Genomic DNA, 14,886 nt, shown 5'->3' on the forward strand with positions numbered 1-14,886 from the left:
ACTGATCTCCGGGCCTCAATCTAAGCAAACAAGTAATTCCTGACAAAGAAATTTGATATGAAAAGTATAGGTGGTTCCCTCCCCCCCCCACTCCACCGCTTAAAAAAAAAGACCCTTTGCTCCACCCCGCTATTAAACAAAACACAATACCTTTTTCTGGGTGGTACTGCACAGAAGTTGATTCAGTTTTGACAATGTTGTTTAGCTATCATTTGCTATTTTGAATGAATGGGAGCAATCCCCCCTTTTACAACATTTGTTTCCTATTATGGAGAGGTGCAGCAGTTGAGGGCAGACATGTGAAAGTGGCTGTTTGATTCTCTTTTTCATCCCCCTGACCCCGCTTTTGTCCCTCCTCACCCTGGGAATGTCACGCCTCGCTACTTCACTTTGAGATGCTCGAGAAACTGGCTTTGTTATTCCCTTTTAGACACACACGAAATTGTTCTCATTCCCCCCGCTGTAAAAGATACTTCACATCGGGACTCGGTTCACAAGTGCAATGCAATTTGGCTTAGTCCAACCTTTGTTCTGCTTGTACAAATGAGGGAACAGTGCACACATTATACAGTTGATCTATTGCTGTCTTAACCCCAGAGTTAGGGGCTGGGAGAAAAGCAAGTTAATCCCTTCCATACCAAGGCAGCTTTAGCAATATTTCCTCCAATAATGATATAGATTTGAATGGCTTCTTCTGTTTCAAACGGTGCAGAGCAAAACTTATGGGGAGGGCTTAAGGACAACACAAAATCCTTTCACTGATGTTTTTGCAAATAAGTTGTGGCCAGATACATGTGTAAGGTTGGTTGGGTCCGTTTTAAAGCTGTGCTAGGATGCGCAGAGGAGGAATTTGATTTGGAAACAGGTTTTAAAGCTCCGAGGTCTCAGAGCAGACCACAGTCAAGCAAAGACCAAATGGTATTTGACAAAAGATTCCAAAGACCAGGCATTTTGCCTAGCAAGCAGAGAGCGGCTTTCACTGGCATGGACATCTCCCCCTCACTACAGACCTGGGCGGGCACTTCTTGGGTTTGAGGGGGGTAGGTAGGAGTTGGGGGGTGGGGTGTCAGGACCTAAGGCTGTTTGTTTTGAGGTTGAAGTGTAGGGAAAGCTGGGCCTTCCAGGCCCCTCAAGTTTCTGCAGCTGCCTGGAAAGCACCCCTCAAATGTGTCTGGGCATTGCCACTCCCTGCCCTCCACACCCAAGCACAACACCCAGGGAACTCCAGGGTCCCAGCAATAGCCAGGGACTTTGCCCCCTCCCTGGCAAGTTCGCCATGACCAAGCAGGGGCAACGGCTGCGGCTGAAGTGGACCCCGGACCCTCATTCCAAGTGCTAGTTTGGAAGGGAACCAGGAGAGATGGCGATTCTGGATTTGCCTGGTGACTCAGCCAGATGGCAAAGAACTGGTTTTAGGAGCTAAACTCTTCTACAGTTTGGGTTTCCAGTTCTGCGCTAAGTGTTAAGGGTCCATCCTCCACATAACCAAGCTACCAACCAATGGTATCGGTGGTTCCAAAGTTGCCTGGGAAAAGAAGTGGCTCTTTCTGCTGCCAAGAGAACGTGGCAACAGCGGGGTGGGGGTGGGGTGGGGTGGGGGTCCTTTGGCTGCTTTGGCTGGAGGGCAGATAGCTTGGCCCTTCCGGGGCAGTTTGATGCCGCCCCGGCCGGGGAGTGGCGGGTGGAGCTGCTCCGGCTCCCTCCCAGGAGAGCAGTGGAAGAGTGGAGAGCTTGCCAGCGCTGCTGCGCCAGGCCAGGCGCTGGGCTCCGGGATCTAGAAGCTTGGACGTTAGTGGCGAGCAGAAAACTCCCTAGTGGGCTTCTCTCAGGCCTCAGGATTCAGGGCAGCCCGCCCGCCACTCCGTGCGCGCGGGGGGGTGAGGGTGGGGGCCCGCACGGGAGAAGGGGAACGCTGATCCTAAGGCCAACAATGTCCGCCAGGACCCTCCGACCGACCATTTTTTTTAATTGACCGCTGACAGGCCGAGGGAGTTTGTTTTAGTGCTGAATGCTCGGCAAATAAAATCCTTTTGAAAAGGGAAACCAAGTCGTTTCACGCCACCGAAGTGCTGATTTGGTGAAGAATGACTGATGGGACAAAGCCGGGCTGCGCGCTGGCGCGGGTTCCCAGAAGGGAGCCCGGCCGCTTGGGCCAGCGCAGGAGGCGGCCTGCAAAGATGGGGGCGGGGAGGGGAAGCAAACAAGACCCCCCCAAACCTGAAATCGACCGCGCGCTAGCCCTCCCCTCTCCCCCTTTCACTACCAATTTGAGGGGAAATGGAAGAAGTGGAGAGAAGAGTAAAGGGACTCGGGAGGGCTGCGGGGTGGGGGGGAGAAGGCGGCCAGCAGGCGAGGGGAGAGACTCGGAGTCCAGAGTGGGCGGGAGTGAGGGGCACAGAAAGCTCAGGAGGGGGGCAGAGGTTTCCGAAGCGCTCCCGTCACCGCGCGGTTGACTTTCCAAGTCGGGAAGGAGAGTATTGTTTGTAGCACCTAGGAAACCTTCCGAAACGGCGGGCTACTTCTCCTCCACCTCCGGTGGGCGTTTGGTAAATATTAACAAACTAGGGCGCGATGTTTTCCGAAGTGGGGCGGGGGGACTGGTCCGGGTTTGGGATGATTTCCCTCTGCTGACGCTACCCCCCCCCCCCCCCCCCGCGCCTCCACCCCCCCCTGCACGCATGCACACACCTGCTCGACTACAGGAGGAATCAAAATCAATATTGTATTTGTCACCCCTCTGCCTCCTTTTTACGCCCTCAGCAGCCCGGGTACCACTGAGGCGAATTGTGGATTTATGGCGGGAAATTAGCATAAATTATTACGGAATCTGTAGCCGTGTGTGGTCCAGCTTGTGGGAAAAGAGGCTATTGCGAACTCTCCAAGCAGAAAGGTGGTCGGTGGTGGGCTCAACGGAGGCGATGAATGGCTAGTGCACGAGAGATTTCCATTTGGTTTGCACATGGGTATAATTGACTTATGTGTATTTTATACAGTTTTCCCAACAACTCTCTAAGCCTCCGGGTCGGATACGTCCTCCTCCAAAGCTTCTGTTTGCTTTGGGTGCTGTACAATAGGCTTTGGTGCACTGTTCAAGATTTCTGGAAAGTACTCCCCCCGCCCTCCCCTTCATAATGCCAGCTTTAAAATGCGGTCAATAGCATGCAAATCCCCCCCCACCCCCCCCCCCTCCCCCTAGGCTTTGTCAATTTCCAGCGGGAACAGACTCACAACTTGTAGCAAAGCACGCGTTTTAATTGCGAGTCTCCCCGCACCTCCGAACCCCCGCCCCACCCTTGGGGGAACTTTAGCTATTAGGATAGATTTACTTCATTAACCCTGGCGGGGGGGGGCGGGGAGGGCGGAACGGGGGACTGCTGCCTCACCTCCCATCCCCATCCTAGCCAAACTTGCATGCGTTCTCAGACCCGAATTCCTTCTTGTGTCCTTGCACGTCCCAAACTCGGTGGTGACAACTTTCCCGGGGAGATGAACGAAGATTTATTCTAGCTTGCGTGGTTTTTTTGTTTTGCTTTTTAACCCGAAGATTTCCACTCTTCAGCATTTAATCTTCTGTTTACTCTGAGCAATGATTTGGACAGCCATACAACGGCCCCTTTGCAAGGCAACAAAATGCCAGCTGTTAAAATAAGAAAATATTTCTCCCCTCACCAACCCCCCCCCCCCCCCCCCAGCTCCCACGATTAAAAGGCACGCACGCACCGGGGAGAAAAGAATGTCTTCCTGGCTGTCACTGCGGGACCCGGGAAATTTCACTCTCAGCGTCCCACACCCCGAATCCAACCACCCGTAATACGTTATCTAAGTCTCCACAAATCAAAGCGTTCTAAAAGCCCTTGGGATTTTCGATGCTGGTACCTTTCCACTGTTGGAACGCTCCAGCCTGGACCACAGGGAACTTTCGGTTGAACTTCCCAGACCTGCTGTTCTCTGGAGCTGGGAGCCGCACCTTCCGGTTCTGAGGCACACAGCCCTCCCCACTAGCCTATCTAGAATGTCCCTCAGGCTCCCACGTTCCCAGGTCGTTGGACCCCAGGACCCCCGAGCCGAACTCGACCGCGACAAATAACCTCTCAAAAGCCGCATCTCCTTAGGGCTGAAGCGCACGCAATTGGAACTCGTAAACGCCTTAGCTCCGCGGAGGTTCTCGCAGCGTCCAAAGGCTGCATCTCGCCCCCCTCCCCCCCCAGCCCGGCCCCAGAAGCAGGTCAGCGGCCCTCCCCCACCCTCCCGCACCCACCTCCTCCCCTGAGTTATTTTTTCCGAATTAAGAAGGTAACATTACTCTTTTCTTCAAGCACTTCTGTTAATATTGGAAAACGTGCGCGTGCATCTCAAGTGAGGCAGTCCAGACGCGAGAGCCATTTCAATATTAATGAAATTGTTTAATCTCCTAAAGTCATCGTGTTTAAGTTACGTTTTGGTGAGTTATTGACCACCTCCGAAACTGTAGTTAATGGGGTTGTGTGTACGCGCGCTGAAACCTCTTTTTTTTTTTTTAATGCTAACCCCAAACACCGCCACTAATAATACACCAGTATCACTAAGGTGTCTAAGCTTAGCACCCAGAACGTCTCCTACCCACCCCTACCTCCTGAAAGAAAGAAAGAAAAAAGTTATTACATTTCCGGACTTTGAAGGTGATTCTGTGTGGGCGGTGGGAACTGTTTCTGAATTTCTTTCAAGAGCGATAAAGGTCACAGTATGTGTAGTGACCAGTGGGAACTCCCCGCACCTATTTGCAGACCGCGTGCACGCAGGCGGGAGCAACTTCCTGTTTTTTCCATAGCAATTTGATGGTGATGATGATGATGATAATAATAATAGTAATACGTCACTGAACCCTCTCTAGACTAATCCGAACCATAGGGAGGGAGCCTGATGCTCGCACCAGGCGGCGTGCCTCAGCCCCACACTTATATTCCCCACTGCCCCAGAGGAAGAAAACACCGCTGTTTTTAGTGGGACTCCGGGCCGTTTTTGCAAGGCTCTTAAAGTCTAACTGTGGGTTTAAAATAAAACTCTTAAAAGGAGGCGGGGTGAGGTGGGTGGGGGAAGATAGTTCTGGCTATAAAATGCAAACTTCCAGGAAGCCACCTGGGACAATGACAACCCTTCGATTTCACTGGTGATAAAGTGGGTCACACAAAGCCAGGCCTTTCCCAGGCCCGCCGCTGCCTCAGCCCCTCCACCCGGCGTCCAACCAACTTCCTGAAGGACTTTCAAGTCGAAGAACTACTCGCACAGATCTACTCGTAATACCTTATTTTTTCTTTGACCGATACACTTAGATTCAAAATAGGTTCGTACACGAGGCTGTCCGGTTACATTTTGTAAGGGTTTTTCTTTCTTTTTTCAGCCCCCCCCCCCTTTAAAAAAAGACACAGCTCAACTATGTACAGCTTAGGAAAGTCAAATCAAACAACAGCCATCCTTGTGGGGGACAGGAGAAGGGGAGGAAAGAGGGTGCATTTCCATTGTAATATCTCATGCAACCGGCCCCGGGTAATGCCAGGCGTAGGGAAGGGTCTCTGCTTGGAGAGAAAGCCAGGCCTGAAGTTAGCTAACAATACAAACCCGATACAATGTAGAGCAAACAGAATACCCGAGTCAAGCAATTTCCATGTCAAATCTAATCTGCTCGCCTGCTCGGTCTGGGAACAGAAGTGGTCGCCTGGCTCCCCGCATCTCGGCGACCGCCTTCTCATACCTTCACAGCGCGCGCGCCCGGACCTGCGCGGGAGTCCCTCTCCCCACCGGCCACCGAGGCTCTTCCCCCTCGCCCAGGCTGCAGCTGGAAGTGATTCCTATTGGCCAAGGTGTCCATGTAAATAGGTGTGAAAGACACCAGAGCCGCCTGGGCTCTCCCCTCTCGCTCAGTCCCCTCCCTCCGCAGCCCCCGCTCCCCCTCCTCTGCCTCCTCCTCCCAAGGCGATTGTCATATGATTGCTAAGAAGTGGCACGTTAATGAAGCGCCGCTACAGGGGTCTTTTCTGCTCCTGTCACCGCTTAAAACTATCAGATGGTTCGAGGAAGGACATGGAGCCAGCCACCTAGCTCAGCGGAGCCCACAGCAGCGCCCTCCGCAGCCCCGAGGCCGCCAGTGGCAGCGCCCGCGCCGGGACTCCGCCGCCGAGCTCGGCTGCCCACGGGGCGCACAGCCAGGAGAGCCGCGGAGCGCGCGGCGCGGAGCGCTGCGGGGCTGAGCTGCGGAGCCGAGGGGCGCGCCGAGCCCAGCCGAGCCGGGACGCCGCCCCCGCGCCCGCGCTCAGCGCCCGCGGGGCCGCGGCCAGCTGCGGCGCCGTCCCGGATGCGGATGCGCAACTTGGAGCAACTTTAAGGTGAGCAGCTCTCGATTCGGTTTCGGACCCCACTCCCGCTCGAGAGTGGGCCGGCTTCCCTGTTCCCTCGCGCCGCTCGCTGGCCTCCCCTCTCGCGCCCTCCGGCCGCGCCCAGCTCGGAGAGCAAACTTGCGGGCTAGAGCGCGCGGCCGCCGGCAGCTCCAGCGCCCAGCGCCCTACTGCCGGCCCCCGAAGTGCGGCGTGGCCTAGCTGCCCTCGCGAGGTCCGTCGCCAGGTGTGTCCATGCCACCTTCCTCGCCACCCACCCACCCCCAACCCCTCCCCGTGTGTCTCTCTCCCCCCCCTGCCCAGATCCCAGCAGCCCGCCGGCCAGCGCAGACCCAGAGCCGCCAGGGCGAGCAGGAAGATGCCTCGGCCGGGCCGCAACACGTACAGCGACCAGAAGCCGCCCTATTCGTACATCTCGCTGACCGCCATGGCCATTCAGAGCTCGCCCGAGAAGATGCTGCCGCTCAGCGAGATCTACAAGTTCATCATGGACCGCTTCCCCTACTACCGGGAGAACACGCAGCGCTGGCAGAACAGCCTGCGCCACAACCTCTCCTTCAACGACTGCTTCATCAAGATCCCGCGGCGGCCCGACCAGCCCGGCAAGGGCAGCTTCTGGGCGCTGCACCCCAGCTGCGGGGACATGTTCGAGAACGGCAGCTTCCTACGGCGCCGCAAGCGCTTCAAGGTGCTCAAGTCCGACCACCTGGCGCCCAGCAAGCCAGCCGACGCGGCGCAGTACCTCCAGCAGCAGGCCAAGCTGCGCCTCAGCGCGCTGGCCGCCTCCGGCACGCACCTGCCGCAGATGCCCGCCGCCGCCTACAACCTGGGCGGCGTGGCCCAGCCCTCGGGCTTCAAGCACCCCTTCGCCATCGAAAACATCATTGCGCGCGAGTACAAGATGCCCGGGGGGCTGGCGTTCTCCGCCATGCAGCCCGTGCCAGCCGCCTACCCACTCCCCAACCAGTTGACTACCATGGGCAGCTCGCTGGGCACCGGCTGGCCACACGTGTACGGTTCCGCGGGCATGATCGACTCGGCCACCCCCATCTCCATGGCGAGTGATTACAGCGCTTACGGCGTGCCGCTGAAGCCGCTGTGCCACGCAGCGGGCCAGACGCTGCCCGCCATTCCGGTGCCCATCAAGCCCACGCCGGCCGCCGTGCCCGCGCTGCCCGCGCTGCCCGCGCCCATCCCCACCTTGCTCTCGAACTCGCCACCCTCTCTCAGCCCCACCTCCTCGCAAACAGCCACCAGCCAAAGCAGCCCCGCCACCCCCAGCGAAACGCTCACCAGCCGGGCCTCCGCTCTGCACTCGGTGGCTGTGCACTGACCCGGAGCAGCACCGGCTCGTCCAGTCTACGCCCCCCGCCCTCCACCCACCCACCCAGTTCCCTCGCTTTTCCTGGCTCCCAGTCCTGCCCTCCCGACCTGAGATCTAGGATGCCACCCCACCTTGTTTATTTCACTCTCGGCCAACCCTCTCTCCCACGCGAGAACTTTGTTTTAGACCTAGCGGGAGACAAAAACACAAACTTGCAGACGGGCCTGGAGACGCGTGGGAGTCTCCTTAGCAGCCCACGAGAGGGGAAGGCAAGAGGGCACCTGAGTCAAAGCACTCTGTCCCAGGGGCACAAGACCTCCCACAGAAGACGCTAGGGAAATCCTGCCTTCTCAGAGGCCCATGCGTCTTCCCTCCACCCTCTTCCGTCCGGCTAGGAGGCGTTCCCTGCCGCGAACTCTGAGCGGTTCCACGACCAGAGAAACCGCCTCACAGCTTTCAGAGAAGAGATTCTCTCTCCCCAGGGCCGCAGCGGCACAACGCTGGGCCAGGTTCCAATTACCCCGGTTGGTTAACCTCTTGGAAATAAGCTGCGAAAGGGGAGCATTTATCTTCCTCGCCCACTCCCCCCCTCCGCCCCTCTTGCAGGGGCTGGGCAGAACCCAGCACCCTGGTTGCGGCCCTGCAGACGTGGCTTCGGCGGATTCTTTCGAAGCCCCGGGCGCTGAGAGTTAAGGGGTGCCAGGCTGTGGCGAGGACTTTCTGGTCCTCCACAAAAGCAAACCACAACTAAAAGTCATCTTGTATTGTTTACAAAGCGCTGGAAAGATGTAAAGCGTGAACTTGAATCTGTCTTGCTAGGCGGGCAAGGGGGCAAAGCCCACTTTACAAGTACCTGTTGTAATGTGAATGTTTACTCTTCATTTCTGGCCAGGTTTAGGGGAGGGAGGGGAACTGGGGTGGGGGGAGGGCAGGGAAGTTAATTAGGATGTTAACTTTCCGATTACGTAGAGATCTTTTTAGCTATTTATTTTCTAGTTGGGAGAGGAGGGAAGAGGGGGAATGGACATGAAATAAGCCCGAACGAAGAAAAGTCCCAGGGCAACCCTCTTCGAAGTCAGAGAGCTGCCGGGGAGAAGGGGCAGCCAGCACTGGATAGTTCTCCCATGGACAAGGCTTTCCGCTGGCTACCAAGCCTTTCCCAAGAAGCCAAAGGGCTGCAAAGAGTTGTAAATAGTTGTGAATAGGAATGACCATACCCCGATGTCAAACGCACTTTTGTTTGCTATGTTCCTTTAGGGTCTTAGGTAATTTGCTGGAGAAAAAAAAAAAAACATGGTCTGGTGTGACCTGCTTAAGTTAAAAAAGAAAAAAAAAAAGCTGTAGTGTCATCAGAGCGGTAAAATGTTCACCTTTCATTTACTTCCTTCCCTGTACAGAATTAGCATGGCATTTTAAATGTTGATGTTCTTGGTCCCAGCATGCCTGTTTTAAGACAAAGGATTTAAACACACACACACACACACACACACAAAGGGCGTCTACGTTAAATTATGAATTTAGTCCAAATAATATTTTCTCATTAAAATATGTAAACTCACATTTCAGTTTCGTGTCTTTTTTTGAAGAGTTTCCCAGAAACCCTGATTTTCCACGAAATAGATGTAATGCCTCCCTAAGTCTGCTCTGCACAATACATCACCTAAGGACTCTTTCTCACATCTTACCTCTGCAATTCTGCACTTGTAGATTGGAGGAGAAAATTTTCAAACTCACTCCTGAAGAGGCAACTCACTGTGTCTGCCCCAGCTCTGGTGCCTAAGGAGCATAAGCCTGTCAGAAACCTTGCTGAAGCAAATCAGAACTTGCTATGGATTAATGCATTTTTAAGTAAGCATTTAATGAAACATCTTACACTCACATTCAGGGCAGATGGAAACCAAGTAGAGATGAGGCAGAGGTGTAAGAAGTGAAAACAGACCTGCTCAATATATTCTGATGCATTTTACCGGGGATGAGAATTTATTTCCTTTCTCCTTTTGGTTATTGCCGCTGTGGGAATTTTTCTTCTTCAGAAATGACCGTAAGGCCCATTTTGCTTGTCAAAAAGCTGTTCACTCTAAAATGAACATAATTCTCTTAACGCTTGCCTGTGAGCAAGTCCTAGCAGTACTTGGTATGTTTCTTTTTAAAAAGTAAGTGAATCCACTTTAAATGCTTAACTCTAAGTATTAACTTTAAAAACAAAAATATGCCCCCCCCCCAGAGACTAAAAATTAGTCAAGACTAGTTGAAAATGTATTGGAGGAATCCCAAGATTCTCACAGTGAGATGTAGACCCAACTAATGAAGTACCAAGACAAAGAGAAGCGTGAATGGTGATTAGCACTTTACTGTGTAAAATGATCAAACAAGAAACCCTGGTGCAACATGGAGAAGCCCACACAGCAACCATGCTCACCATCCTGTGTCAGGAGAAACTTTATCTGGCACCTGCACCCCGTATTTATTTATATCATGGTTGGAAAAAATTAGGATTAATGTGGAGGGTAATTAATCCTGTTGTGTCCATTTTTTAAAAGGAAGGATCCCATACACAGCCACACACACACAAAGGTGGAAAATAAATGAATCATCGGACTGATTAAAATGCATGAAGCTACGAAAGCTCGTCAGACAGGGGACAACTAAACTCATTCATCAAGCCCAATTCACAAGTATATCAACAAGATCAACCAAAGAAAGCCTAGAAAACTTATACACCCAGAGTTAAGAAATTCTTGAAACTCTTCCCCGAAAGAAATCATCTGTCTTTTAAAAAATTAAATATATGTCCTGCAAAATAAAAATAAGACCATCTCTAGAATATTCTAATCTGGTGGAGTTTACTAACTCTGCATTCTAACTAGGAATGAAGGGAGCCCAGAGGGCCATCAGGATGCCTGAGGCGCTTTATAAACCATCAGCTTAAATTGGTGGCACAGGCATTCCAATACAGACTCACTTGTAAGTGAGGTGTGCATCCATACATGCAATACCTGGAGGCAAATACGACTCAACTCCTGTTTCTGATATCTAGCAAAAGGAGTGGTTTCGACTCAGTATTTTAAAACGTTCTTTTCAGTGGGTAAGCATGGGGTATTGCCGAGAAGGAAATAACTTGGGCTTGGTGAGTCTTCCTTTCACACTTGCAGGCATCTTTTCCCAGACAAAGTTGATGAGTGAAGTAAAAAATCCATTGATGATATTTTGACATTGATCCAAAGTCCAACAGCAGCCCAAGCACACAACACCTCTAGCTCACTCCACGGAGGCCTTCACCCCAGCTCTGAGACTTATGCCCTGTGTAGCTGAAGTGCCCCACAAATAAGGAAGTTTATAACTCTGATACCTTCAATGGCTCCCTTTGTCATGTTAAATCCTTTTTACCTGGCTCAAGTCCAAAGTCAACACACACACACACACACACACACAACGAGCTCTAAACTGGCAGCAAGCAGTGGGAAGGTGTATGTGCACTGTCTTGTCCTGAGACCTGAATGATAAGTTACATTCTTTTTTCTAGTTTGCAAATCCAGATATTCGTATGATCATGATTACTAGTCATTTAGGATTTTACTTTGGAACCTTGGCTATTATTCCGGGACTTGGTTTCTTCTTATCATTCCTGCTAGATTCAGCTGTGTTTGTAAACAGCTTTCTCGGTGATTTTGGGGGTGGGGTGGCACAACGGGTGAATTTGGTGCGTTTCTCAGGGGAGAAGCTGCAGAATTCCCTGATGGCCCTGGTGCTTGGATTGGGGAGCTCTGAAATGTCGGGAAGACAGCTTGCAAACGATCCTCGGGATGACTGAACAATTGTAGTGGGAGCTGAATGCCTTCAAGAGGGGTGAGAGAGCCCAGTACCTCAGCAGCAGGGATCTGACCAGGTACTAGGGTGCAGTGCAGCGGAGAGGCGAGTGAAAGGGAGTGGGGAGAATAGCCCAGGCCTATCTTGCAGACACAAGAGTTCCCTTCAGTCTGTGCAAGGGTGGGAGGTGGGTAGCATTGGGGTGGGGGTGGGGGGGAAGGATGGTTCGTACTTTGACAAATGCAAACTCTCTTTGTAAAAGGTACACAGTTAAGAAAGAAAAACGATCCGGATCTGCCTCTCCAATTCTTAATATGTCACTTCATTTTTGTGCCCCCTTCCCCCCCCGCAGAAGCCGCGTATACACAGAGTCTCGCAAACAAAAACAACCCCACCCACCGGCTGTGAAGCCGCAAAGGGGGTGCATTTGTTTCGTTTAAACTAACAACAAATTATCTAATTAATATGTTTCAATTACAGCATGAAAGGCACAGCCCCTGGACCCCCCGCCAAGGGGGCACAATAGCCCCAGGGCCCACTCTAGGAATTTACAATCACTTCACATCTGTTTCTTTATTTTCCACGTTTTGAGTCTAAACTCTCAAGATCACTTCGAACCAGGGCCTGAGTTATGAAATATGTCCCGGCGCTCACGGGGAATGAAACTTTGCCCACGGACGGACGCTTCATTTGCAAGCAAAAAAAGGGAAAGGCCATTGAAGAGCATTAAACAAATATATTAGAATTCTGTCACTTTATGCAATTGAGTAGATCAAATGAAGGGTCCCGGCCACTTCATTCACTCTCATTCACTGCAATAGAAAACCCAAAGAATAGCAACCCGAGACTGGGCCACCGATGTAGATTTAGCTCCTTTTTACTGGGAGACAAAAAGGCTGAATTTTCACAAACACATTGCTGGCTCGGGGACTAGGAAACGGGCCCTGGAACCCCTTTGGAATTTAAATTCATTTTATCTTCCTCTCTCTTAGCCAGATCTGTTTGCACTACAGTGCAAGATGCAGCAGGCATCCTCTGGCTTCTGGAGGGAAAAACAGGGGGGAGGGGAAGAAAGTGAGTTGGGGGGTGGAGAGGCAGCCTGGGCCTAGAATTCCCAAGGAGCCTCTGGTGATCAACTAGCACTGGGGTCTGAGATAATAACTTGGGGTTTTAAAAAAATCTTTATCTACATCCATCGGAACATCAGTACACGGAAAGCATCCCCAAGCCTCTCACCTCTTTGTTTGGCTTGGGTTACATAAACAGCGGGTGGTCCCAGACCAGAAAGCCATGTGGGTCCTGAGTTTTCTTCTTTCCACTAATTTCAGGATGCTGATGCCAAAACAGGCTTGGAAACTGAACATTCAATGCTACTATTCACAAGCAATAAAATCATTCTCTCTCTCTACACACACACACACCTTGGAAACCGAACATTCAATGTTACTATTCAAAAGCAATAAAATCAATCTCTCTCTACACACACACACACACACACACACACACACACACATTTTTCTGCTAACGACCCAATCTGAGCACTGTGCTAATAAGCTTCATATGAAAAAGTTGGGAGAGAAGACACAGCTTAGTTTGACTTTCCAAGTCAGAATCCTCTTACACTTGCCCTTCCCATCAGCAGCAGGGAGCTGTGTCCCCGGGGGAATGGAGCTGGCTTGTTGGTGTGTCTTCCGTGTTTGACATTTCAATTTTGTTGAACTTGAAGGAGCTCTAGTGATGGTGACTGTTGATTCCAGAGGTTGGGGAGGGAAAGAGAAGGATTCAAAGTCCTTCGCGTTGGAGGTCTGCGTACAGAGGGATGACAACCACTGTTCCTCAGACTTGGTCCCTAAATAAACCTTGATCTGAACAGGGAACATGTTGGAGGGTCTTAAACTTTTCATCTGGGAAGCTTTTCAAGCTCACTGCTCCCTTTAACACTTTCCATTTTAACGTCAAGGTTGACAAAGTCTGTATTCTGATGTTGTTCTTCATCTAATTCTTGGGATGGGTGCCTGCGGCTGGGGAGGGGCTTGGGAAGGAGTGGCTGAGACCTACCGTTCCTGACCTCACCACTTCTTGCCTGCAAACAATGTTAAAGAAAGGGGTGTCTCATAACCATAAGCTTCTAAATTCATCGGGCCTATTCATAAACAAATCAGCAATTATCCCTGAAGAATTGGAATTCAAAATAAGACCTTCCTTTGGAGATTTTCTTTCCCAAACACTTCCAAGAATATCTGGACAATGAATTCTTCTTTGCAGGGAGGGGAAACCTCGTCCTGCTTGTTTCTGCAAGTAAGCGATGTCAAATGTGTCCCAAGCCTCAGAAGGGACAAACTTGGAGCATTAATTAAACCAGATGAAGCTCACCGATCAAAAGCTTTTTCCAAGTCCCTGTTGTCTGGAGACACTGTGATTCAGATTCGTGCTTTGTCCGTCTGTATATTTTTATTTACCCAGTTAATTTCTTCCCCAGAGTGTTCCCTGTTGGCTAGATTTACTAAGGTAGACAGGACAGGAAGAGTTGTTGGTTTGCAGAAACCAGTGCTGCCCAACTCGCCGTTTGCTGCAGATTTCTCTCGCCTCCCTCCAGAAGTACGGCAGATTGGTTGGACAAGTTCCGCACACAGTCACATAGAGAGAGATTGCTCAATAAAGGATCTTAATTTGATGCCCTTTACGGGAAGCTTAGTATTTATTAAGTCGTATCTAGAGTGTTTTGCATTAATTAGAGCAGCTCCTTGGAGAGATGTTACAGCCAAGAATGTTTTCACACAACAGGAAAAGGCCAAGCCTGTGAACTGGCACAGTGAAGCAGGGGCCTGCCCATGGCTGCACTGCTCGGGAATACCAACACATGTTTTGTTATTTACGTGTGCTGGATCGACTGAAGGTCTCAGTACAAGAGTAAAAGGACCAGTGGGAGAGTCCCCATCGCCCTGGGTGCTGTGATTCTTCTGTCAGCTCTCTTCCCCTCCAAGAAAACGGACTTGATGGTCCGTCTCAAGATCGTGGTGTGATTTCTTGTGGAGAAAAACGGATGAGGCAGCCTTCCTAAATTCCACAGGTTAGTTGGATTGAGTCAAATATTCCGGTGGCTGCTTGGAGGCTGTGACGAGGTCTCAGACTGTGTGCAGGGAGGTGGGAGAAGGGAGGCAAGGACAGATTAAGGAGCAGCTGCAGGGAGGGGCTTTCCTAACAGGTGAGTCCAGCTGATAGGTATTCGGTGATTGCTGCCCGCGGGACGGAAGAACCAGGGTGGACACTGATTCTATTGGTTTAGCTTGGGGGGAAGTCCATGTCTTTGTTCCAGGTGTCTCTAAACACAAACGAGGACTGAGATTAGATTTCTCTCGTCAAATTAAGTTGTATAATATTAACAAA

At 51.5% G+C, this 14,886-nt stretch overlaps 1 protein-coding gene across 1 annotated transcript; it reads left to right on the forward strand.

Annotated features, from left to right (window-relative positions):
- Positions 1 to 6,726: 6,726 nt before the first annotated feature.
- Positions 6,727 to 7,701, forward strand: FOXB1 (forkhead box B1). The gene has a single exon (XM_004709465.3). The coding sequence runs from the start codon at positions 6,727 to 6,729 to the stop codon at positions 7,699 to 7,701; it is 975 nt and encodes a 324-aa protein (XP_004709522.1).
- Positions 7,702 to 14,886: the final 7,185 nt, after the last annotated feature.

The sequence above is a fragment of the Echinops telfairi genome, unplaced genomic scaffold, assembly GCF_000313985.2.
Source record: "Echinops telfairi isolate 266 unplaced genomic scaffold, ASM31398v2 ScPeMD7_8;HRSCAF=38, whole genome shotgun sequence".
In the NCBI taxonomy this organism is placed as follows: Eukaryota; Metazoa; Chordata; class Mammalia; order Afrosoricida; family Tenrecidae; genus Echinops; species Echinops telfairi.